Consider the following 27,747-nt stretch of genomic DNA (forward strand, 5'->3'; position numbering starts at 1 on the left):
AGTTTACAGGAGGTGCTGGCACCTGGTTTACAGGCTTCTCCGATCCCATCTGGGTAGTTTATCCCACCAGCTCCCAGCTTCTCTACCTTAAACTCTCATCCTCAGATCTCTGCTATTTGGAGCCACCTGCCCTCTAGACCATATCCCAGACTCTGTGGATCCTGGAATTGTACATTCCAATATCCCCAACATCAGACCACAGACTGCTTTGCAACATACACAGTGGAGAAAAAAAAATCAACCTTTCCAATCGATGCTTCATAAATTCTTTCTGGATCTTTAATTGGATCTCTCTCTCATTCTATTACAGATTCCACCATTTCACTCAAACTTCTGACCTCATCCTTCTCTTAGCAAATGTTCATGCCAACCACTTCTCCCGTCCCCAACCCCACCAAAGAAGAAAACTTCAGATAAAAACTTCTTCCTTCCAAACCTGGAAACCTCACTGCATCCACACCCATCTTTCCTATCAGTGAAAGACTGTCCTCCTCTGTCTAAACCTGATTCTCCCACCTTGCTCTGAATGCCATCCTCTCCCCATTCTCATGGACCTCACACTATTGATTCTCTCTTCTCTCGTTGCCACCTTCTGTTTTCTTCCCTCCCAGAGCTCATTCCATCAGTTTAAACCTACCCCACTCTCTCAAAACAAGTTTCTGTTAATCCTACCTAACCCTCCAGTTCATCCTCCTCTACTTAACTGTCAAGCTTGAGTTGTCTGTTGGTATCTCCATCTCCCAGTCCCTCAGCACCCTGCAAACTGGCTTCTACTCTCCACTCCCACCCTTGCAGGGCTCTCACCAGCGTTACCAACAGTGTTTTCTGTCCTTAGCTGAACTCTTGACAGCACAGGTGATTCCATTCCTCCCTTTAAACACTACAGCTCCTTTGGCTTCCGAGAACACCCTTGCCCACCTTCCTTCTGAGGGTCACACACGGTGCTCTTCTGCCCTCTGTGGTCCTCCAGCCCTGACACTCAAGATGGGGTAGTAGCTCTGTGTTTATTAATGATCTTCCTCTTCAGCTAGAAAGCAGATATTCTGGGTACATGTCCGTCTTGTCTGTTTTATAACATTCTGTTGAATTGAATTTTTTTTTTTTTTTGGCTTTTTGCCTTTTCTACGGCTGCCTCCATGGCATGTGGAGGTTCCCAGGCTAGGGGTCTAATCAGAGCTGCAGCCGCCGGCCTATGCCAGAGCCACAGCAACGGGGGATCCAAGCTGCGTCTGCGACCTACACCACAGCTCATGGCAACACTAGATCCTTAACCCACTAAATTGAATTTTAAATTAAAATATATTTTAAGAGGAAGATATAGAAGTAACCAATATTTAAGATGTGCCAGTCCCCAGGCAAAAACAAATTTTGTCATTAAAACCATGTTTCACAGAGTTCCCTTCATGGATCAGCAGTTAACGAACCCAACTAGGATCCATGAGGATGTGGGTTTGATCCTTGGCCTCACTCACTGGGTTAAGGATCCGGCGTTGCCATGAGCTGTGGTGTAGGTCACAGATGCAGCTCGGATCCTGCATTCTGTGGCTGTGGTGTGGGCCGGCAGCTATATATAGCTCTGATTCAACCCCTGACCTGGGAATTTCCATATGTGCAAGTGTGGCCCTAAAAAGCAAAACAAACAAACAAAAAACATGTTTCACAAATCTACTTTGGCCAAGAGTAGAGGCCTGAGATGAGCATGTGTCAGCTGTCTTTTAGTCCCTCAGGGGCCCTGAAGTTGTTATCTGTGTGTTCAGAAATCTGCTCTAGTGTAGGTCTAGTGCTGCTTCCCTCTTTGACCCAAACAAACAGACAAGTCTCACCAAACCCAATTTGGAGAATTCTTTCCTACTGGGAGGACAGAAGGGAGCCAGCCAGGCCACCAGAAGTCAATGGGACCACCAATGCAATGGGCACCAAAAGCAATGACCAGGAATTTTAACCTGTTGTTTCAATTCCCAGGTTATTTATTTGCGGAAAGGAAATGGCCAGGATGAAGGAATTCCCATTGTTATAGTACTTAAAAATTCAGCATACTCTAGGAGTTCCCGTTGCGGCTCCGCAGAAATGAATCTGACTAGGAACCATGAGGTTGTGGGTTAGATCCCTGGCCTCTCTCAGTGGGTTAAGGATCTAGCATTGCCATGAGCTATGGTGTAGGTCACAGACATGGCTTGGATCTGGTATTGTTGTGGCTGTGGCATAGGCCAGCAGCTGTAGCTCCAATTCGACCCCTGGCCTGGGAACCTCCACATGCTGCAAGTGCAGCTCTAAAAAGACCAAAAGAAGAAAATTCAGCATACTCTAATGGTTTCATATCTTCTTGATTTTCATTTCCTTTTTTTATAACAATAGTGATTTATTGTTTATATTCTACTTTTTATAATATGGATCTGAAGAGATTTCAGTAAGACCAGATATGAAAAACCCATAAAATTGCCAAAAAAATTAAATATGATTTTCATTTCCTTTTAAGCATTAGAATATTATTGCAAACCAAAATTTTGGAGAAATTAATTTAAGCCCAAGAGGGAATGAACATCTAAAACTGAGAGTAGTTTTATTTTTCTTTAGGTTATCTTCTTGATGGGGAGAACAAGAAATAAAAATTAGAGAAAAAAAATTAGAAATAAAATTTTTTTAAAAAAATTTATTTATTGAAATATAGTTGATTTACAATGTTGATTTAATTTCTGCTCTATAGCAAAGTGATTCAGTTACACATTTATATATTCTTTTTCATATTCTTTTCCATTATGATTTAATCACAGGATATTGAATACAGTTCCCTTTGCTATATAGTAGGACCTTGTTGTTTACCAGTCTACATATAATAATTTGCATCCACTAATCCCAAACTCCCAATCCATCCCTCCCCCATCCCAACATGGTAACTACAAGTCTGTTTTCTATGTCTGTGAGTCTGTTTCTATTTTGTAGATAAGTTCATTTCTGTCATATTTTTAGATTCTACATATAAGTGATATCATATGGTATTTGTCTTTCTCTCTATGACTTACTTCACTTAGTATAATAATCTCTAGATCAATCCATATTGCCGAAAATGGCATTATTTCATTCTTTTTATGGCTAATATCCATTGTATGTATGTACCATATTTTCTTTTTAATAAATTTTAATAAATGTTATTGGAATATAGGTGACTCACATGATGTGTTAGTTTCAGGCATACAGCAAAGTGAATCAGCCCTACATATACATATATATCCATTCTTTTTCAGATTCTTTCCCCATATAGACTATCACAGAGTATTGAATAGATTTTTCTGAGCTATTTAGTAGGTCCTTGTTACCAATCAGTTTTGTATATAGTAATGTGTATATGCCAGTCCCAAACTCCCAATCCATCCCTCTCTCCATGTACCACATCTTTATCCATTCATCTGTTGATAGACATTTAGGTTGTTTCTATGTCTTGGCTATTGTGAATAGTGCTACAGTGAACACTGGGGTGCATGTATCTTTTTAAATTATATCTTTCTCTGGATGTATGCCCAGGAGTGGGATTGCAGAATCATATGGTAACTCTATTTTTAGTTTTCTATTCAGTCTCTGGGGCAGACCTTGCTGATGCCCACTTTTTATTGCGGAGTTGGAAAAATATGAGGAACCTCTATAGTGGCTGCACAAATTAACATTCCCACCAGCAGTGTAGGAATGTTCCCTTTCTCCACACCCTTTCCAGTATTTATTTGTAGGTTTTTTAATGATGATTCTGACCGGTGTGAGGTAGTATCTCAATGTAGTTTCGATTTTCATAGAAATAAAATTCTTTATTAAAAACATAAAGGAATAATAACATTCGAGCCAGACCACATTGTTCTCTCCAAATAGGCAGTACAGTGGGGCCTTGAGTTGAGCACTGGGTCATTTTTACTGACACCTGGACATTTTAGATTTCCCTGGCCATTATCAGTTTTACTTGATACTCAGGCTGATGAGTTCCTTCTAGTGATGGGTTCTGGCCACTCCTTCAGACTTTGCACCTTCATGGCTTTGACACTGTTGCTCACGAGGTGTTGTGGACTCTGCACCTGTGTTCTTGGCTTTATTCCCCTTAAAGGCCATTAAGGGGAAAAATTGCTGTTTCCCCTTCAAAGTTTTTATAGGAATGGCCTCAGAGGGCATGATATTGTTTTTCTCTAATCCCATAAAGAGGAACTCAGGCCAATGCTTAAAACACACATGACTCCATAGGCTTCAGTAAACCAAAAGAGAATACAAGTGGCAATAGTCTAGCTGTTTGGAGTTCTGGCTGTCTGAAAAGATTGTTCTCCTGGTGCCTTTTGAGTTGGTTATTTCCATGGAGATGCCCACGATGGTGGCATCATCTATGGCAGCTTCCCAAGATTCAGATTAATCACCTTTAGGGAACACAGTGATTCCCAACCCCCAGTGACTCTGTTCTAGGACTCAACAAATTGCAAAATGTCATAAAAGAAGAAGAGTTACTGATGCATCCTAAGTTGCCATTCATGTTAGAAAGTAAGATTTATTATTCAGGTGGGCATGGCTCTAACTCTCTCGGTGCCACCATCAGTCTCCAGGGTAGACCTTGCTGATGCCCATTTTTTATTGTGGAGTTGGAAAAATATGGGATTTGCTCATGATTTACTAGAACATAAGCTTTTATTTAATCCTATAGAACTGTGATACACAAACTAAATTATCAAGAATATAGAAAGTGACTTTTCCCAGGCCAGCCATTTCTTAGCACTTCTGACCATCCATCCACACATTCCACCCCTCTGAGCATGTTTTTGAAAAACAAAACAAAACATGAGGGCAAAACCAGAAACTCATGAAAAATTGACTCTATATGAGGGGGAGGAGATAGGGATGGAATGGGTATACTTTTAGTATTGTTTTGTCTTTTGATCCTTAAAAATGAGTTACAGTCAAAAAATTAAATTAAAATAATGAGAAAAAAAACATTAAATGCTAACAAATAAATGAACCTAATTGCATATTAAATTTATAACATAACCACACACCAGAAAGAATTAAGCCAAAGATTTTTTTTTGAACACAGTTTTCTTATTCAGCACTCTCAATGTGATACATCATATGCTGAGAGCGAAAAGAATTACAAACAAATCTTGAATTTCAATAAGTATGTTATTGGAATTGATGATTTTAAGCTATTTTGTGTATATCACAGCATAGAGAAAATGAGTAGGTATTTGCTGAAAACCAGGATTGTCACATGAAGGAAGAGTTGTCACATGAAAATCTGTTCCTTTTAGATTTAAGAGATAGAGGAGTTCCCACTGTGGCACAGTGGGTTAATGATCCGGCTTGTCTCTGTGGAGGCACCAGTTTGATCCCCAGCCCAGCACAGTAGGTTTAGGATCCAGAGTTGCAGCATCTGTGGCATAGGTCAAAGCTCCAGCTCGGATTCAATCCCTGGCGCAGGAATGTCTATATGCTGTGGTGTGACTGAAAAAGATGAATGAATGAAGAAATTAGAGCTAGAAGTCTAAACTTAAAACTTGAAAAATATTAAATATTTATTAGCTCTGTCCACTGAAAAGTCTTTAAAACAGTGATATTTTAGTATCAAATGTGCACATTATCATCTATACCTTGCTTTATAAAAATCACTCCCCACTATCCCAGCTCTGAAGTGGGAACAGTCTGAAATCTTGGTTTGCCAGAAAGTGAGAAAGTACTCCAAGATCACTGGGGGTGTGTCAAAAGGCATAGAAACCACCTCGAAGGGGATTTTACTGTCCAGACTTGGTAATTTGAAGTATAAAATGGAATGATGGCAATGGATTGTAATCTTTGGGGGTTTTCTAAAGCCCATAAATCCATATATAATATTAAGAAAATAAAAGAGGCAAGAGGAGTGAGAGGGTGGGGGAGCAGGCTCTAGGGTACCAGCTAATAAATATAAGAAAATGACAGAATTAGGAAATCCCTGTTTTGCACTGCCAACGTAATTATTGAATCTGACAAGTATCATCAAAGGATACTGAAACCATTGGGTAAAATGTCATTCAGGATTTAATATTCACACAGTCTCAAAGTGTTATCTCATGTATTAAAAATTACAGGGAGAAAAAGGTGTCCTTACAAGGGAGAGATCTGGCAGAAGACACTACCGTATCTATGCGATCAAACTTTGCCGTCTCCAGTTATGGGACAGATTGACATTACGAACAAGGGGAAATATATGATGTCACCTATGAAGTATAATTGAGTCTAATCACAAGAACACTGTCAGGCAGATTTTGTGACATTCTGCAAAACAACTAGCCTGTATTTTTGAAAATATCAATGAAAAGACCAAAAAAAAAAAAAAGCTAGTCAGGCTGTTTTAATTATGCAGAATAAAGAGACATGACAGCCAAGTGCAGTGCTTTATTCTTGATTGGATCTTAGACCTAAAAATAAAAAATAAAAAACATAGCTCTGGGACAGTGAGTGAAACTCAAATGTGGGCTGTGTATTAGAGAATATTATATCAATGTTAGTTCCATTCTTTGGATTATAATAACAGTATCTTAGTTATGCAGGAGAATGTCTTTGCTCTTAAATACACATTGAGGAGTTCCCTTTGTGGTGCAGCGGAAACGGAAATGAATCCAACTGGTATCCGGAGGATGCGCGTTCGATCCCAGGCATCACTCAATGGGTTGGGGATCCTGCTTTGCCATGAACTGTGATGAGGGCACAGAGGTGGCTAGGATCCCACGTTGCTGTGGTTGTGGCGTCTGATTCAACCCCTAGTCTGGGAACTTCCATATGCCGCAGATGTGGCCCTAAAAAAGCAAAAAAAGAAAAAAAGAAAGAAAGAAAAAGAAATACACATTGAAGTATTTAGGAGTGAATATTATATGTTACTTCCAAATTATTTGGCAATAGCAACAACAATGAATAGAAAGTAATAAAGAGAAAAGGCAAATGTAGCAAAATATTAACAATTGATTAAACTAATTTATTGTACTAGTCTTTCAACTTTTCTATAGTTCAAGTAGAAAATGATGGGAAAATAGTTGCTGTGATTGATTCATCAGATAGAATTTAGTATATAATTAATATCTTCAAAAAGTTTCTAAAACATGTATGTAATTTGCCTTCCCCCTTTTTGAGAAATTTTAAATATTGAATAGATTAAATTTTTAAATTTTATAAAAGGTATTAAAAATCACAATATAGTGAACACCATTGTACCTATCAAAATAAGCAGCACCGGAGACATGTTCTCCACTCGACCCCCACCCCTGCATGCTAACATTCCTCTTCTTTCAAAGGTAATCATTATGCTGAATTTTGTGTTTATTATTCCCTTGTTTTATTTACAGTTTTGCCATAATGCATAACTCCTAGATAACATGTTGTTTAATTTTGCTGACCTTAAACCTTTTTGTAAGTGGAACCACTCTATGCATTTGCCTGTGATTTACTTTTTACACTCAACATTATATCGCTGAGGTTAATCCTGTTGTGCGTGTAGCTATAATTCATTCATTTTACTGATTTTTTAGTGTTCTATTACATGACTATACCACACATTTCAAAAATAATTTCTACTACTGATGGACATTTGGGTTCTTTCTAGTTTTTTATTATTTCAATAAAAAATAAATGTTTTTATTATTTATTATTTCAAACAATGCTGGTACTTTCTCTGAGAGTAGCATTGTGGTTATATACATTTTCAACCTTATTAAATAAAGCTAAATTTTTTCCAAGATGGTTGGTTATATCTACACTCCCACCAGCAATGCATGTGTTTCAGTTATGGTCATGGTTCATTTTGTTTTGTTTTTTAGTAATTTTATATCTATAGAAAAGTCAGAAAAAAAAATACAAGAGAACCAAAAGTGACATTTAAAAATAATTCAATTTATAATAGCATCAAAAATAATAAAATACTGAGGAATATATTTGACCAAAAAGTAAAATTATACTCTGAAAACTAGAAAAAAAATTGTTGAAAGAAATTAAGAAAGACCTAAATAAATGGAAAGATGTCCTATGTTCATGAATTGAAAGACAGTGGTTTTTTTGGGTTTTTTGTTTTTTTCTTTTTTGCTTTTGTCTATTATATGGGGCCACACACCATGGCATATGGAGATTCCCAGGCTAGGGGTCAAATCAGAACTGTAGTCACGGGCCTACACCACAACCACAGCAACACCAGATCCAAGCCACATCTGCAAACTACACCACAGCTGACAGCAACGGCGGATCCTTAACCCACTGAGCAAGGCCAGGGATCAAATCCGTGTCCTCATGGATACTAGTCGGGTTCCTTAACCTCTGAGCCAAAATGGGAACTCCAGGAAGACAGTGTTTTTAAGGTGGCAATACTCCCCAAATTGATCCACAGATTCGGTGCATTCCCTATCAAAAACACACTGGCTTCTTTGCATAAACTAACAAGCTGATTCTAAAATTCATGTGGAAATTCAAGAGACTCAGAATACCAAAGCAATATTTAAAAGAAGAATGAATTGGAAGACACTCACTGCCCCATCTTAAAACTTAATACGAAGCTACAGAAATTAGATATCATGGTTCTGGCATAAAGATAGACATATAAATCAATGGGATAGAATTGAAAGAGTCCAAAAATAAACTCTCCTATTTATGGTCTACTGAATTTTGACCAGGGTATCAAGACCCTTCAATGGACAAAGAATAATCTTTTTGACAAACAGTGCTGGGGCAACTGGATATTCATTTGCAAAAAAAATGAAATTGGACCTTCACCTCACAAACGAAAACTAAAACAGATCAAAGACCTAAATGTAAGACCTAAAACTATAAAATTCTTAGAATAAAACATAGGTATAAATCTTCATGACTTTGGATTAAGCAATGATTTCTTAGATATGAGTCCAAAAGCACCAACAATTTGAAAAAAGATAAACTGGAAACTATCAGAATTTAAAACATTTATGCTTCAATGGACACTATCAAGAAAATGAAGAGAAAACCCACAGAATGGAAAAAATTATTTACAAATCATTTATCTGATAATGGACTTATATCTGCAATATTTAAAGACTTATTACAACTCAGTAACCAAAAGACAAATAGCCTGATTAAGATATGAGCAAAGGATCGGAGTTTGTTTTTTGTTTGTTTGTTTGGCCACACCATGGCATGTGGAAGTTCTTGGGCCAGGGATCAAACCCGCGCCACAGCAGTGACCTGAGCCACTGCAGTGACAACACCAGCTCCTTAACCTACTGCACCACAGGGGAACTCCTAAAGTATCTGAATAGGCATATATCCAAAAAAGATACACAGATGGCCAGTGGACACAGGAAAAGATATGAAACACCACTAGCCAGTTGGAGAAATGAAAAACCAAATCCGCAATGAATACTACTTCACACCCACTAGGATTGCTATATGCAAAAAGAGAGACAGTAACACGTTATCAAATATGTGTAGCAAAATTGGAAGCTCATACATTGCCGGTGGGAATGTAAATGGCTTTTCCACTTTAGAAAACAGTCTAGCACTTGCTCAGGTGGTTAAACAAAGAGTTACCATATGATCTAGCAACTCTATTCCTAGATATGAAATGAGAGAGAAGTGAAAAATATATGTCCACACAAAAACCTGTACACAAAAGTTTATAGCAGCATTATTCATAATAACCAAAAAGTGGAAACAGTTCAACTGTCTGTCGTGTCCCTAATGAATGAATTTATAAAATGAGGTAGTCCATACACTACCTCACTTTTCAGCAGTGAAAAGAAATGAAGTATTGATGAATGCTAAAACATGGACGAAACTCAAAAACACAAGATCAGATATTGTTACGATTCTGTTTACATTAAATATCCAGGACAAGCAAACCTATACAGAAAGAAAATATATTGCTGATTGCTTAGGGCTGGGGGACTGAGGAGGGAATGGTTAAAGGGTATTGGGTTTCATTTGTAGGTCATGAAAATGTTCTAAATATTCACATGCAAAAAAAATTGTCAGACTTTCACCTCACTGTAGTGATTGTTGTACAACTGTGAACTTATTAAAAGCTATTGAATTTTACATTATATGGGTGAATTGTATGTGGACTGTATCTTAATTAAGCTGTTTAAAAAGTAGGGAGTTCACAGAAACCCTTTACCCACTTCTCTTAATTTGAGAACCTATGTAACCATAGTACAATGATCAAAACAGGAAGTCAGTTTAGGAACGATAGTATTAACCAACTGAAGACCTCACTAGATTTCCCTCAGTGTCAGTTTACTGTTCCAGGATCCAATCCAGGATCAAACATTGCATTCAGTTGTTGTTGCCTGCAATCTGGGACATTTCTTCAATTTTACCTTGTTTTCCATGACCTTTCCTAGTTTTGGAAAATAGTAGTCAGTTGTTTTGCCAAATGTCTCTCAATTTGAGAATGTCTGATGTTTTCTCACAATTAGATTGAGATTATGTGTTTTGGGCAAGAGGACCACAAAAGCGATGCTGTGAACATCTTCTTATTGGTGATGTTAACCTTGATCGTTTGACTAAGGTGGTGTCTGCCAGGTGTCTCCACTGTAAAATTACTATTTTCCTCTTTGTTGATAAAAATCTTGGGGAATACTTTGAGACTGAGCTAATATTCTGTTTCCCCTTAAATCTTCAACTAAATTCAAACGAATTTTAGCATCCATCAGTGGATCTTGCTTGCATTTATTGTGGTATTTGCATACTGGTGATTTTTGCATTTCTATCATTTTTCCTGAAAGTATTAATAGGAATTTAGTAATTGAATCTTTCTATAAAGAAGAGTTATTCCTTCTCCTTTGTTTATTTTTATTAGCATGGATTCTTCAACACTTATTTTATTCCATGGGTCATTTCTGATACTATCATTACTAACTTTGGTGCTTACATTTTCCAGCTTTGGCCATTGGGAGCTCCTTTGAGTAAGATCTTGTGTTCTTCACTTTTTTAAGACTATTTTTTTGAGAGCAGCTTTAAGTTCATAGCAAAATGAAAGGGAAAGACAGAGATTCCCCTTATAATTCCTGCCCCCCCCCACATACATATCCTCTCATTATCAACATTTCCCACCAGAATTTTTTTTTTTTTGGCATATCAGATAAGGTAAGGTACAATATAATTTCTTGGTTCTTCAGTGCTGATTATTGAAGAACCCATCCTTTGCCACTAATCTACAATGCGAGCTTATCATAAGTCAAGTTTTTATATGCAGGGGGGGTCTGTTTCCAGAGTTGTCCCATCCCCAAAACCACTATCTTGTGAATACAGGTCTATAATTCCTAGTCTCTGGTAAGGCAGATCGCTCCCACCTTTTCCACTTCAGGGCTGACTTTGAAATAGTCTTGGTTCTTTGCTCTGCCACATAAATTTTTTAAATGATTTTAAATTTTAACTATATTTTTATGATTTCGTTCTATTTAGGTCTTCTTTAACGTCACTAGTAGTTTCATCATTTTCTCCATAAAGGTCTTATATATCTTTTATAACATTTATTCCTAGACAATATTATTTTATATTATTACGAATCATTTTTTTAAAAAACACATTTCCTGGAGTTCCCGTCATGGTGCAGTGGAAACGAATCCGACTAGGAACCATGAGGTTTCGGGTTCAATCCGTGGCCTCACTCAATGGGTTAAGGATCTGGCGTTGCCGTGAGCTGTGGTCTAGGTTACAGACACGGCTTGGATCCCCACCTTGCTGTGGCTGTGGCGTAGGCTGTAGGCTGTAGGCTGGCAGCTGTAGCTCCAATACGACCCCTAACCTGGGAACCTCCATATGCCACGGGTGCGGCCCTAACCACCCTGTTTGCTGCTTGGCATGTAGAAATTGACCTAATTTTTATAAATTAATTTTGAGACATTAACTTAACTAAATTTGTATTAATTTAGTCAATTCATCTGTGGATTATTTTGTGTTTTCTACAAGACATGTTATTAGTAAATAGTAATCATTTTTCTTTCTCTTTTTTGAAGTAATTAGTGGTTCCATTTATTTCTAAATATAGTAGATGCATAAGCAATTTTTACTGAGTTGAAATAAAACACTTGTAATGATGCCATTAACACCTCTTGAAAAGAGACGCTTTGAAGGAAGAGACCATGTCCATTTTCGTTTTATATTTACTAAGGATAAGCTGTGAAAGGAGAAAGGACTTAAAAATGAAATATTCAATTATATTCTGTTTAAATTTTAATATACACTGTGTAAGACCACCAGCTTCCATGAAAAGATAAATAATGTATCATTAGACTGGTTGTAGACAGTTTTGTTTCTTACTTTCCAAGTTTAGGTTAAAAAAAAGTCAGAATATATAATTATAAAACCTGAGCTAGGTAGCAGAATATCCATAGGGAAAAAATTAGTAAGGAATGCACAAAAATGTTCACAGTGGCTTATTTTGAGTTAAAGAATCATGGATAATTCTTTCTTTTTTTAATATATCTCTATACTTTCCAGTTTTCCCAAGATGAGTATCTATCACTTTCATAACCAGGAAAGAAACAAAACTTAAAACTAAAAGCAAGTCTAAAACAAATTTAAAGGTAAGGATGATCTGCCAAAAATGCCCAGCTAGAAATAAAACAATCAAGTACCTCTGATGTGCCTGCTCCCTGCCCTTGCCCTCAAATATACCACCGCAGAGCCAGCTAGCTGCATAGTTACAGACTAAAATACCATGTTATGTCTAAGAGAATGACCTCAGAGATTCATGCGACTTTGTCTTTCCGTTAAGGGCATGTGTGGACCTGACCTATTAAAAGCGCACAATTGGTTTTCATTTCATTTGTTTTGAAATGTGATCAACTCTTAATTATCCATAAGATATATTTTTTCCTCTTTGTGAATTATTTATGGTCTTTTCATATTCAGAGACTCTTTTTTGTTCTTTTTCTTTTGTCCCTTTAGGGCCCCAACCACGGCACATGGAAGTTCACAGGCTAGGGGTCAAATCAGAGCTACAGCGGCCGGCCCACACCACAGCCACAGCAACTCAGGATCCAAGTCACATCCTCGACCTATGCCGAAACTCACAGCAACACCAGGTCCTTAACCTACTGAGCAGGGCCAGGGATCAAACTGGCGTCCTCATGGATACTAATCGGGTTTGTTACTACTGAGCCACGACGGGAACTCCCATATTCAGAGACTCTTAACCCTCACTACTAGTTTCTAAGGACATACTTAGGAGACATAGACTAATTTTCAACTGGTTCTACTTTCCCCATTTTACAAATAAGGAAACAGAAACCCCCAGAGATTACATAGGTCCTCTCTTTGTGCCTCTGTTCACTTCCTTTGCCCCAAAGGACTTGTCTCTCATTGTGACACTTGTCAAAAATATCCGCCTTCTCCATCATAAGCTCCATGAATGAGATTAAAATCTTTGTCCTGCCCTTCTGTGTATCCCCAGGCCTAGTACAGTACCTGACATAGTACCTGATACATAATAGATGTTCAGTAAATCTCTATCAAATGCTGAATAAATTTTATAAGCAATTTGCTTTCCAAAAAATCACACTACCTGCCAAATAAAATGCTTCATTGATTGCTTTTAGAAATATCCACAACAATATTTGACTACATTTGGGTGGAAATTAAAAACAATCTCTGAGTCAAGTCTCCTAATAAAAAAAGACTGAAAGCAAAATTATCTTCCTGTTCACCTTTTCTGGTATAATGAATTTTTCATATGGTAAAACATTTTTCCTATTTTTGTTTACACCATCTAGAACTAATAGTACTATGTCATCTAGATGCTAATTGTGTGTGGTCGTTAATTGAGCTGTTTTTACATAAAAAGAAAAACTAGATCAATGAAACTAAGTCAACGTAATTCACAAAAGTTTCTTAACTTGTGTATTTATTTTAATTTTAATTTCTTTTCCATATAGTTGGGGCTGGTGGATAGCTGATATTAGAGGCTAAATAGATATCCTTCAGCCCTTGGAGGAGCATATCTCACCCCCAAATATGACATATCTAACCCCAAATCAGTCTTCTGGTTCCTTTTGCTATTTAGAGGGTCATGGGCTTGAGTCACAAGACTCTCATTTCAGAGGGATGAGTTGTTTGCAGGGAAGGGGTGTTGTATATCCTTGTATGGAGCAATGTTTTTTTTTTTTTTCTAAATTTATTGAGCTATAATTAACATATTGTGTAAGGTGTAATGTAAGGTGACATTTAACGCATGTATATATTGTGAAATGTTCTCCACAATAAGGTGAGTTAATACATCTTTACCTCACATAATTACCATTTTGTCTCTTCATTTTATTTATTTATTTATTTATTTATTTTTGTCTTTTCTAGGACTGCACCCAAGGCATATGGAGGTTCCCAGGCTAGGGGTCTAATCGGAGCTGTAGCTGCTGGCCTATACCACAGCCACAGCAACGCCAGATCCAAGCCACATTTGAGACCTCTGCCACAGCTCACAGCAATGCCAGATCCTTAACCCACTGAGAGAGGCCAGGGATCGAACCCACAACCTCATGGTTTCTAGTCAGATTTGTTAACCTCTGAGCCACGACGGGAACTCCTGTCTCTTCATTTTAAAGCATGATTTGGGTGTTTTAATTATCCAACAAGAGCTGCATGTGCCTAGAACTGTTTTAGATGTTTGTTTGTAGAATTCATTTTATTGTAGACAGAGATAAAGATACAGTACTAAAGTTACCGTTTCTAACATTTAGAGAATATAGTTATCTTGAGTAATTCGTGTCATCCTACTAATTTGGTACCTAATCCAACATTTGCTGAGGGTACCTCATACTCTAAATACTGTGCAACATCATCACTGTAAGAAAAAAATTTTTTAAATAAAATACTACCTAAAAAAGCTCATGATCTACCAGTGGTATCTTTAGACATCACATTTTACTTTTCTTTTTTCTTATTAATAAATTTAGGGTAAGGAAGACTTATACAGTTATATCAATTTGGCCAAGAGCTATAGCCCAAAGCTTCATTTTTTTTTTTTTTGTCTTTTTGCTATTTATTTGGGCCACTCCCGCGGCATATGGAGGTTCCCAGGCTAGGGGTCGAATCAGAGCTGCAGCCACTGGCCTACGCCAGAGCTACAGCAACGTGGGATCCGAGCAGCGTCTGCAAACTACACCACAGCTCACGGCAACGCCGGATCATTAACCCACTAAGCAAGGGCAGGGACCGAACCTGCAACCTCATGGTTCCTAGTCGGATTCGTTAACCACTGCGCCACGATGGGGACTCCCATTTTTTTTCTAAGTGGCCTCTATAGGCTGTTAGCAAATCACTTCACATATAAGTTGCATTAATTAGACAGAGGTCTTGTACATTCAATTGCTCCTACTTAATGGATTAGACCAGCCCCTGTTGTTATTTGTTCAAGACGTGGGAGGTGGGATACGGTGTGCTAAAGAAAAGGAAATCTGATATTTCCTCCTCAAAATGGTGGCACAGCGGAAACAAATCCAACTAGTAACCATGAGGTTTCAGATTCAATCCTTGGCCTCAATTAGTGGGTAAAGGATCCGGCATTGCTCTGATCTGTGGTGTAGGTCACAGACACTGCTCAGATCTGGCATTGCTGTGGCTGCGGTGTAGGCCGACAGCTGTAGCTCCGGTTAGACCCCTAGCCTGGGAACCTCCATATGCCACGAGTGCAGCCCTAAAAAGAAAAAAAAAAAAAATTTGGTGGGGAACATGGAAAAAACTATCTGCTCTGTACACTTCTAAGTGTGGTGAGTACCCAGTATATCAATTGACACTGAACTTAAATTTGTCTTAGAGGTATGTATGGAAAAAATATAAACTCTTTTTTCTTCTTGGCAGGTGTCCTTGTAGACTTGGGTCTGGAGGAAAATGGGACGGCCTATCAGAGAGCAGAGAAATACGTGGTTCGTCTAGACAATGAGATTCAAACCAAGTTTGAAGTTTTCATGAGAAGGGTGAAACAGAACCCATACACACTGTTTGTGCTAGTTCATGACAACTCCCATGTGGAACTAACGAGGTGATTGCTTCCGAGTGAGCAAATACGATATTCCTTCTACAGCAGTAATGGACATGTCATAAGTTACTCAAAGGGTGGTGATCTGAAAGCCCAGGGATCCTACTAGTTGGCGTTTTCTCATGGACAACTTATTCCCACTCTTCCCTTGCTCTTTCAACTTTTCTTACCACTTTCATGTTGATTTTACTTTAACTATACTATGGGTGAGTTTGCAACTTCTTGTTAAGATCCAGTCTCACGAGTGCTGAGGACCTCAGCTACTTTGGGGAAAGAGTGGCAGCAAGGAGGTTGTGGCTGGTGAGCGCCTTGTGCTCCCTGCCTACTGCCTCCTCTCTCCCCTGTTCTCCTTTTTTCCTTTCCTTTCTTCTTTTCCTTCCTCTCCTGCTGTTTCTCCTCCTCTTTGCCTTTTCTCTGCTGTCTTCCCTTTAACAGGAACAGAGGTGCCACTTCAGTGATTGAGGGCAGATCTGAAAACTTCCACAATTTGCCAATTTAAATGAGACCATCCTGTCGCTCGGTGGGCCTACTAACAATAACAACAACAAAAAAACAGTATTTGTGGCGTGATGGAGTCAGATCAAATCACAGCAGTTGTCTGGTAGAGCGTATCTTTATTCTTATGAATTGAAAAAGGCAAATCTTTTTTTTTGCCCCAGGGCAAATTGTTGTCAGATATTGCATATCATGGTTTGTCCCCACCAGGTAGTGGGAGGGAAATTTCAGGCATCATCAAGCACTTATAGATTTTCTTTCCTCAGGACACGCTGAGGTTAGGCATCTGGAATTTTTTGGAGTTATGGTAGAAATGTTTGAATTTCAAAAACACTTGTTCGGAAGCCAGACTGTGTTTGGTACTCCACAGTCTGTGAAGCCTAGAGCTGTATGTAGGTGTAAAGATCTTGCTTAACTTGTTAGATTTGCAAGGAAGGATGGAATGAAGGAAAGGAAGGAAAGAGAAGAGAAATTTTGCCCACATCCTCTACAGTTACTGCTAGTGTCCCATGAGCAGAAATAGCTCACTGACTTTATATACCTCATCTTTGAAAGTATGGGGTAATTGCTATTAGGATTACACATTGGGTCTCTCTGTAATTAGGTCTCACGTGCATTGAGATCACTTATTTGACTGTGTGTGTGTGTGTGTTTGTGTATATGTGTGTGTGTGTGTGTGTGTGTGTGTGTATGAATGAATAGTTTTGAGGCTGCATGGCAACCTGGTACATCCATATTGAGCAGAACTGAAAATGACTCAGAAATATGAACATGTTGGTCATGAAGAGAGGGTGGGAGGAGCCCTCCCCACAGTCTCTCAGCCTCAAGGGAGGAAGGAGAGTGTATTACCACATCGGGGCTCCTTGAGGCTTCTGGGCCTCTCTAAGGGTATAGATGATTGCACAGTTAATAAGCATCATGCCTTGATGGAGCGCTCCCTCATTCAGATGGGCTTTCAAGCTGAAGTGATTCAAGGATTTAGATGTCTTTGGCTTGCATAACTGAGTTTACACTTTGGAGTGTATCAGGGACAAACTGAGAAAGGGAAAAAAAATCCCTGAAATCTATTTGTAAGGGGTAAGAAGGTCATTTTTGTTCTTCCAAATCAACTGTTAATTGCTTCTACTCTTGCTCCCAATGAATAAGAACTAGAAAAATAAGAGCTAAAATATTGCCTCCATCTAATCAGTTAAACTAGGAGGTTTTGATGTAACTTTCAATATTTCTACATCTACAGTGTCATTTCGGGCTCTTTGTCACATGGTGAACCTGGCCATGGATTGGCTGACAGAGTCATTAACTGCAGGGAGGTTCTGGAAGCTTTCAACCTTCTGGTGCTCCAGGTTACCTCCTGCCCATATACTCTGCAGACCCAACAGTCTCGAATCAGCACCAGCAACGAGGTTCACTGGATCCAGCTGGACAGCACAGTGAGTCTCTGCGCTACTCTCTGATACACAGACTTGTTTTCAGTTCCCAGGGGAGTGGAACCATATAATAAAATACAGTGATGATGGAAGAATTCAAAAGTATAACTAACACAATGCTTTCTCTTCTAAAAGTTCCATAGAATTACAATTACTTTTCACTGAAAGCCAGTGAATAGCATCCTCTATAAATTGAATTAGGTGGTTCTTTTTTTTTTAGGTTTTCATGCAGATATAAAATTGTCCATCCTGTAGTTTGTTCCCCCAAACGATGTCATCTGATATCATCACCAATATCCTGGATTAGCTTTATGCCTTTAAATGATTTTTTTTTTTGTCTTTTGTCTTTTGAGGGCTGCGCCTGTGGCATATAGAGGCTCCCAGACTAGGGGTTCAATCAGAGCTGAAGCCTCCAGCCTACACCACAGCTATAGCAATGCGGTATCTGAGCCACATCTGCAACCTACACTACAGCTCACAGCAATGCTGGATCCTTGACCCACTGAGCAAGGCCAGGGATCAAACCTGGGTCCTCATGGATGCTAGTTGGGTTTGATAACTGCTGAGCCACAACAGGAAATCTGATTTTTTGTGCCTTTAAATTATTAATTCCAATATAAGACTTGGAAATTTTATTGTTTTCTTGTTTTAGTCTTAGTGATCTATACCATTGTTTTTTGTTTATTTGTTTTTGTCTTTTTAGGATCATACCTGCGGCATATGGAGGTTCCCCAGCTAGGAGTTGAATCGGAGCTGTACCTGCAGGCCTACGCCATAGCCACAGAAATGCCATATCCGAGCCATGTCTGAGACCTACACCACAGATCATGGCAATGCTGGATCCTTAACCCACTAAGCAGGTCCAGGGATGGAACCTGAATCCCCATGGATGCCAGTCAGATTCATTTCCACTGAACCATAACAGGAACTCCCATGATCTACACCATTGTTAATTGCTTGCTCACTTCCCCAGCAACTGGATTTTTCCTTTTAATCAGTTCACAGACTTCTTGTTGAAACAGAGAATGATGGTACTGTTACTGTAAATTACTCAGTAGTATCACTTAAAGCATTGAGAATATCTCAACATTGTACATACCCAGGTCTTTATATTTTTTTTTTCCAGTCCCTAATTCTTAAAAAACATTTTCAGAATTTCCTTGTGGCACAGTGGGTTAAGGATCTGACATTGTCACTGCAGCGGCTCAGGTTGCTGCTGTGGCTTCGGTTTGATCCTTGGCCCAGTAACTTCCATGGCCAAAAAAAATATTTTCTATGGTCTATAAACTGTACACTAAATATATTAGCAAAGAAAAGAAATCAAAGTTTCATTTAAAAAAAAACAATAAAGGTTAGCCATTAAGCAATGATCCTTTGTTTAGAAATATTGACCTATTGGATATTTTTAGATAAACATGTTTAAGTAAAAGGTACTGGAAATGTCTTACGTAAGAATAACCATTGGAGTTCTCTGGTGGGGCTCAGCAGGTTAAATATCTGGCATTATCATTGCTGTGGCTCTGATTGCTGCTGCAACACAGGTTCAATCCCTGGCCTGGGAACTTCTGCATGTCATAAAAAGAATAACTATTTTTCAATCCAGTGCATTTCACTCTGTTATGAAGCAGGTAAGAAGACTTGGAGCTCCCCTTGTTGAGTATTGGTGTGTCCTTTGCAGTTAAGCAAGCATAGCTCCCTGATTCACACTGGCCCCACCAGTGTGGATGGGAGAACTTATGAGAACTTTTTCAGTGTGTGGATGATCACAAAGAGGTTGCTTTGAGCTTTCATGTTGCTGGTATCTTCTCCCCTACAGATATGTCCATTAATTGGGTGATCCAGGTATGGATGAGATAAGAGGCTGCATAGTTTCTTTGCTTCAGAACCCCAGGGCCAGCCTATGGGCTGCCCAGGTAGCTGTCCTAACATGGATTGGGACTGCCAACAGAACTGAGGAAAGGAAACTTTGTTTTTAATCCAACAGAGAGTTCTCCTATTGGATGTTAAGTTTAATATATTGTTGGTGGTGGGCGGTGGCAACTATCCTAATTTACCTGGTTCATTGAGTCTTTTCCAAACAGGATCACTCCAGGGACAGGTAGACAAGCTTATAGCTTCTGCCCTTTGTCTTCTCCTGAATGAAATAATAGAGAAAATAATATTCCTTAAAAGTCATTCCTGGAGTTCCTGTTGTGGCTCAGGGGAAATGAACCTGACTAGTATCCATGAGGATGAGGGTTCGATCCCTGGCCTCACTCAGTGGGTTAAGGTTAAGTTGCTGTGAACTGTGGTGTACATCACAGACACAGCTCCAATTCGACCCCTAGCCTGGGAATTTCCATATGCTGCACATGCAGCCCTAAAAAGCAAACAAAACAAAACAAAAAACAGAGAGAGAATTTCAAAAAGCCAAAGTCCCCTGTGGGCTGAAAGGAGGGAGGAGTGCCACCCATTTGAGAGCATCAGAAACGGTGACATGGAGGATGGAGCACTCAGGATGGGCCCTGGAGGAGAGGAAGGACAGAGGAGACAGCGGAGCAGCCACTCCTGGCAGCAGGCAGCTCCGGCAGGACAACAGAGGAGAAGGCATCAGGCACTTTTCAGAGAATACTTGGTGGGATGAAAAGAAACCTGGAAATACACATATGGAATCTCTGAGACCAGGCTGGGAAAGTGTACACTTGTTACACAGGCATTTTTTAGCAAGGGCATAGTATTACTGGAAATAGCAGAATATACATATTTCTTTTATTATTTGCATTCACAATGTTAGTGTACATTTGGATGAATTTTCACAAACTGAACACACCCATGGACCGCACCCAGATGAAGAACTAGAGCATTCCCACAACCCAGAAGCCAGGCACTCCCCTTACCAGAGGGAAACACTCTTCTGGCCTCTTACACTGTAGACCTAGTTCGCCCGGTTTTGAATGTTCTATAAATGGAATCATACAGTATGCACTCTTTTCTGTCTGGCTTCTTTTGCTCAATATTGTTTGTGAGATTCTTCTATATTTTGGATAAGTCATAAAACATTCACTCTTTTTTGCTGTGTACAGATTACACTGGGTGGGTTCCCACTATGGTGCAGTGGGTTAAGAATCCACTTGCAGTGGCTCAGGTCACCGTGGAGGTGTGGGTTTGATTCCAAGCCCAGAACAGTGGGTTAAAGGATCCAGCATTGCCACAGCTGCAGCTTGGATTCAGTCCCTGGCCCAGGAACTTTCCTATGCTGTGGGCATGGCCATAAAAAAGAAATTTTTTTTAAAGATTACACTGGGTTGGAGTTCACACTGTGGCTCAGTGGGTTAAGAACCTGACGTAGTATCCATAAGGATGTGGGTTCAATCCCTGGCCTTGCTCAGTGGGTTAAGGATCTAGTGTTGCCACAAGCTGTGGCATAGCTCACAGATGCAGCTTGGATCCTCTGTTGCTGTGGCTGTGGCACAGGCTGGCAGCTGCAGCTCCGATTCAACCCCTAGCCTTGGAACCTCCATATGCTGCAGGTGCAGCTGTAAAAAAGAGAAAAAAATGATTATGCTGGATGACTCACCACCATTCACGTATTCACCCTATTCATTTATTTCAAATAGCGCTACAATAAACATGCCTTTTGGTAGACATATGTATGTATTTTCGTTGGGTATGTATCTTGGAGTGAAATTGCTGAGTTCAGCATTAGTAGACACTAACAGGCGGAACTTTAAGGCAAGTTATTATCTATAGAGGCCAAGTCAAAGTGATTAGAAGGGGGGGAGATGAGTCATCTGGCTTTTCTGATAATTCAGGTTAGAAAGAACAAATACCTAAATCAGAATAGTGGTCTTGACAATAAAAAAGATGGAAGAAATCGTAAATTTTCTAGGATTTATTTCTTGGGGAAGCAGGAAAAGGCAGAGATATCTTTCAGATGATGCCTTTAACAAGAAAAGAGAAGTCAAGGGGAGGAGGATCTGGACCAAGTAAAGACTGGGCTGAGTGCACTGTCAGAAATGCAAAGCTGCAGTTTGGACCGGGGATTTGCAGTGAGGATTCGGGATATTTACAGAGAAACCAATCACTGAAGCAGCCAGCTGATGTAGATAAAATCATGGGAGAAAATAATGAAGAGAATGGCTAAGAGGATAGTGAGGCCAAGGACTGAGCTGTTTGGCCTCAGGAGTCCTTGGTGACCTTCCAGGGAACTGCGTCCACATAGCAGAGTGTTTGGCTGGAGGAAAAGCAGAGACAGCAGCAAAAGGACAGGGAGGGCTGCCACTCGGGGTCACTGAGAGGGCAGAACTTTGGGAAGGAAGTTTTTTTCAAAAGAAGGACATTTTTCCCAAAGATACAAGGATTTGATTAATCATATCATTTATGATTTGTGATACTTGAATAATTTGTGATAGTTTGTTTCTTTAGACTGACATCATTCAGAGTTTGATAACTTATTTTTGTTTTTGTTTTGTGTTTTAGGGCCGCACTGGCGGCATATGGAGGTTCCCAGGCTAGGGGTCTAATCAGAGCCGTAGCCCCCGGCTTATGCCTACTCTGATAACTCGTGTTTTAAAAGGTGGTCTTGGAGTTCCCATCGTGGCTCAGTGGTTAACGAACCTGATTAGTATCCTTGAGGACTCGGGTTCTTGGGTTCTCGCTGGCCTTTCTCAGTGGATTAAGGATTGGCATTGCCGTGAACTGTGGTGTAGGTCTCAGATTCGGCTGGGATCCCAAGTTGCTGTGGCTCTGGTGTAGGCTGGCAGCTGTAGCTCTGATTGGACCCTAGCCTGGGAACTTTCATATGCCATGGGTGTGGCCCGAAAGAAGGAAAGAAAGAAAGAAAGAAAGAAAGAAAGAAAGAAAGAAAGAAAGAAAGAAAGAAAGCAAGCAAGCAAGCAAGCAAGCAAGCAAGCAAGCAAGCAAGCAAGCAAGCAAAGCTTTTCCACTGACTCTGTGCCAAGTCAAGATAAGGAGGGAAACGAAAATGATTTCTTTTCATCCTGAAATGACTTCTTTGGCACAGCTGTTCAGAACACAACCAAGAACCTAGAAGGACCCAAACAAACTATAGATGTTCCCCAGTCTTTGCTCCAAGGCTCTGATATTTATAACAGATGTGAGGTGATATCTCCTTGTGGTTTTGATCTACATTTTCCCTAATGATTGGTGATATTGAGCACATTTTTCCGTGCCTGTTGGCTGTCTGTAGATCTTCTTCAGGAAAAAAAAAAAATCTATTTAGAATTTTCCTGTATCTGTTGGCCATCTTCAGAAAAAAACATCTACTCAGATCCTCTGTCCATTTTTTAATTGGATTTGGGGGGGTTGCTGTTGAGTTGTATGAGTTCTTCATATAATTTGAATATTAACTCTTATCAGAGAAATGATTTGCAAATATTTTCTCCCTTTCAGTCAGTTGCCTTTTCATTTTGTTTCCTTTGCTGTGCAGAAGTTTTTTTAGTTTAACCTAGTACTGCTTGTTTGTTCACAATTTTCTTTTTTTTTTCTTTTTTTTTTTTTTGTCTTTTTGACTTTTCTAGGGCCACTCCCACAGCATCTGGAGGTTCCCAGGCTAGGGGTCTAACTGGAGCTATAGCTGCCAGCGGACACCACAGCCACAGCAACGCCAAATCCGAGCCTCGTCTGCGACCTACACCACAGCTCACGGCAACGCTGGATCGTTAACCCACTGAGCAAGGCCAGGGATCGAACCTGCACCTCATGGTTCCCAGTCAGATTCGTTAACCACTGAGCAACGATGGGAACTCCTTGTTCACAATTTTCTTAACCTTCCAGGCTATTACAGTCCCCCACCCACCACCCACCCAACCAGAAAACAAGACACTGTATCCTGCCCTCACTGGTTTTGCTCTGTGTTTTGGATCAGGAGGACATGAACGGTGAGGAAAAGCTGTATTTCGGCCTAAATGAGTACAGTAAATCTCTTCAGTGGGGAATCACAAGCCCCCTTCTGAGATGTGATGAGACTTTTGAAAAAATGGTGAACACTCTCTTGGAGAGGTAAGTAAGGACCTTCAACCTTTTCTTTAGCTATCCTTGCATGTCTGAAATAGCTAAACGGGAGTTCCCGTTGTGGTTCAGTGGAAACAAACCCAACTAGTATCCATGAAGATGCAGGTTTGATCCCTGGCCTTGCTCAGTGGGTTAAGGATCCAGTGTTGCTATGGCTGTGGCATAGGCCAGCAGCTGTAGCTCTGATTGAACCCCTTGCCTGGGAATTTCCACGTGCCATGGGTGCAGCCCTAAAAAGACAAAAAAAAAAAAAAAAAAGCTTTTCATAAGATGACCTTTTACTCATAAGGGTTTTCTATGATCATCCAAGACCAACAAAGGAAACCAGCAACCCAGAGTGGGAAGTAGAACTACTTTCTGTGCTCTGAATTGTCTTCCAAGTAGGCTTCATAGTACACCTGGGGATGACATGGACAGAGGGAGATTTGCTTATTAAAAATGATTCCGGAGTTCCCGTCGTGGCGCAGTGGTTAACGAATCCGACTAGGAACCATGAGGTTGCGGGTTCGGTCCCTGGCCTTGCTCAGTGGGTTAACGATCCGGCGTTGCCGTGAGCTGTGGTGTAGGTTGCAGACGCGGCTCGGATCCCGCGTTGCTGTGGCTCTGGCGTAGGCCGGTGGCTACAGCTCCGATTCAACCCCTAGCCTGGGAACCTCCATATGCCGCAGGAGCGGCCCAAGAAATAGCAACAATAACAACAACAACAACAAAAAAAAGACAAAAAAAAATGATTCCTCTGAGGCCCGGCCTCCCCCACCACACACCCCACATCCCACACTTTTACATTTTCCTCTCTTCTCTGTCCATCTCAGGCAAGTACCCTTCGATAACGCAGTAAATATAAAACTTCACTATGAGAGATTTGGGGTGTAGACTGGAGAAGATTAAAAAACAATTGGATCCTTTAAGTGAGTTCACTTCCAAGGATCCCTCCTCCAGCCCCCAACTGTGGGGTTAAGGATCATGAATCTTGTCTCTTTTTTATTCCCCAATTCCAGGCCAAACTCTGGAAGAACAAAGGGTCTTCCTGTTTTTCCCTCTCTGATGCTGAGCCATAGATTCAAAGAATAGGTTGAGGCATTAGAATTTAACCTGCTAGAGGCCCCTCCCTGCCCTCCACCACAATATTCTGTCTGATCATTCAGTGATGGGGGCAGTTGGGCTCTATTAGCTCTGGCTCTAATTGATCACAAACCATCTATTTAATATGCTGCCCTATAACTTTGCTAAGAAAAAACAAAGAGAAATAAAGACAAGGACAGGTGACTGCATCCTACCCATTAGGCTATAATGCTGTGTCAGGAAAAGGAGCAGGCTTAGAGTAGGAATTTATATTTTCAAAGCTGTGGGATTTGAGAAGACTTAACTGACACTGTGACGTTAATCCTTTCACAGCACATGTGATCTTAGATTTCCAAAATCATCCCATGAGTCTCCCCTTTCAGTGTTCCCCACCCTCCTGTTCCGTCCTCCAGCTTGGAACCTATCTTTTTTTCCAGTAACCTCACTCGGAGTTTCATAACTCTTTTTTTTTTTTGTCTTTTTAGGGATACACTTGTGGCATATGGAGATTCCCAGGCTAAGGGTCAAATCAGAGCTACAGCTGCCAGCCCACACCAGAGCCATGGCAGCGCACCAGATCCAAGCTGCGTCTGCGACCTACACCACAGCTCGTGGAAATGTTGGAACTTTAACCCACTGAGCAAGGTCAGGGATCGAACCCACAACTTTATGGTTCCTAGTTGGATTCGTTTCTGCTGCGCCACTAAGGGAACTCCCATAACTCATATTTTAATGGATGATCCCATACACTCGCATAGCACTTTTGGAATACTTACAAACTGTAATTATAGTTTGATGCAAACATAACAGACGGGGGAAACTATTCAATTCTAAATTCAGAGCTCTTTCAGTATAAAATTTAATTACCCTTTGATCTAACTTTGGCTTTCATACATGGCCCAGCAAAAAAACATTAAGCCTTGGAGTTCCCTGGTGGCTTAACAAGTTAAGCATCCAGTGTTGTCACTGCTGTGGCGTCAGTTTGATCCCTGGTTCAAGACTTCTGAATGCTACAGGTGCGGCCAAAAACAAAACACTTAGCTTTAAACTTGAATCATCTGGGAGTTCGCCTTATGGCAGTAACAAACCCGACTAGGATCCATGAGAATGCAGGTTCAATCCCTGGCCTCGCTCAGTGGGTTAAGGACCCGGCATTGCCGTGAGCCGTGGTGTAGGTTGCAGACACGGCTCGGATCCCACGTTGCTATGGCTGTGGTGTAGGCCAGTAGCTACAGCTCCGATTCAACCCCTAGCCTGGGAACCTCCATATGCCGCAGGAGTGGCTCAAGAAATAGCAACAACAACAACAACAACAAAAGGACAAAAGACAAAAGTGGGTTAAGGATCCAGCATTGCCGTGAGCCGTGGTGTAGGTCACAGATGCAGCTCGGATTTGGCGTTGCTGTGGCTGTGGCATAGGCTGATAGGTGCAGCTCCAATTCAGCCCCTAGCCTAGGGACTTCCATATGCCATGGATGTGGCCCTAAGAAGACCTAAATCATCTGTGCTTACTTCCTTCAGCCCAATCACCCCAGGCTAAAAATAGCTATGATTTATTGAACTCTTAAAGGTTTTCTTTACTTTTCCCCAATCTACTAAATTCTTGCCACATAAGACGATGTTAGAGACCTGAATAAAATCTGCACTCAGCTCTGTCTTTGATCAGTCTGATGTTGTTGGGCAAGTAGCTGAATTTCTCCCAACCCTTAACTCAGCCTCCTTCTATAAGAATGTGGTGTGGTCAGAACCCAGGGCAGGTGTTCCCGTTGTGGCTCAGTGGAAACAAACCCAACTAGCATCCATGAGGATGTGGGTTCGACTCCTGGCCCTGCTCGGTGGGTTAAGGATCCAGCATTGCCGCAAGCTGTGATGTAGTTCACAGATGCAACTCAGATCCTGTGTTGCTGTGGCTGTGGAGTAGGCAGGTGGCTGCAGCTCTGATTCGACCCCTAGCCTGGGAACTTCCATGTGCCGCAAGTGTGGCCCTAAAAAGCAAAGATAAAAAAAGAACCCAGGGCATCTGTGGTCCTTTCCAGCTCTAAGTACTTCAAAACCACACTATTCATTTGGTGACCCTAACTAGTATTTGACCCTGGGCTTTTCCATGCAAGGCTGGTGGACCACTTGTTTGACTTTAAATAGAATTATAAAGTGGAGCAAAGGTGAAATCCTCCATGCTAGGCAGCTGCATGTGCCAGCTGGCAACCAGAGAGAGAGGCTCACAGACTCACCACCGTTCTGTAGGCTGCATAAGATGCTTGGCCAAGCTTGGGTCCGGGGCTTTGCTTTGCCGGTGCCTACTTTCTTAACCAGCACCTCTTCATGCCTGCAAGTGGGTCCTCTTTGCCCATTTGTATTCACCCTGCCACCAGGCCTGGCTTTCTGAGGAATAGCACATAAAGGAGAGATTTATTTTCTGTCTGCTCTGTAATTATAACAACTTCCAATTGGCAATCGGATGGAGGTGGAGGGAGGAGTAATTTTGGGGTGAGTCAAGGACACCCCTGCTATTTATTTGCTGGGCTCTCTTTACTGAGCAAGAGCTCAGGCTATAGAAGGCCGAACCACTAGGGGGTGCTATTTCTCCAGTCAGCCCCGAGTTTTCTCCAGTACCCACATGCATTTTTAAGGAATGATACTGTTATTGCTATGAGTGGAGCCGACCTCGTTAGCAATAATAATTACTTGTTTTATTCCTGATACTCCACAGACATTACATCAGTGTCTCAGTTTCCTTAACTGTACTCTTAAGTATCAGAAATAAGCTAG

At 40.5% G+C, this 27,747-nt stretch overlaps 1 protein-coding gene and 1 long non-coding RNA gene across 2 annotated transcripts in view; one reads left to right on the forward strand and one right to left on the reverse strand.

The window, feature by feature from the left end:
- Positions 1 to 27,747, forward strand: part of GREB1L (GREB1 like retinoic acid receptor coactivator) — a 268,658-nt gene that overhangs the window by 209,399 nt on the left and 31,512 nt on the right. The window contains exons 17-19 of the mRNA XM_047793881.1: positions 15,805 to 15,985; positions 17,715 to 17,907; positions 23,771 to 23,904. Coding sequence (XP_047649837.1) covers positions 15,805 to 15,985; positions 17,715 to 17,907; positions 23,771 to 23,904 — 508 coding nt within the window. The remainder of the gene's footprint in view (positions 1 to 15,804; positions 15,986 to 17,714; positions 17,908 to 23,770; positions 23,905 to 27,747) is intronic.
- On the reverse strand, positions 5,432 to 27,447 carry LOC125134502 (uncharacterized). The gene is made up of 3 exons (XR_007136654.1): positions 27,210 to 27,447; positions 19,959 to 20,038; positions 5,432 to 5,460 (listed from the first exon to the last, which is right to left on the reverse strand). It is a non-coding gene; the product is annotated as an uncharacterized LOC125134502 (long non-coding RNA).

This window comes from Phacochoerus africanus, chromosome 8, assembly GCF_016906955.1.
Source record: "Phacochoerus africanus isolate WHEZ1 chromosome 8, ROS_Pafr_v1, whole genome shotgun sequence".
Classification (NCBI taxonomy): Eukaryota; Metazoa; Chordata; class Mammalia; order Artiodactyla; family Suidae; genus Phacochoerus; species Phacochoerus africanus.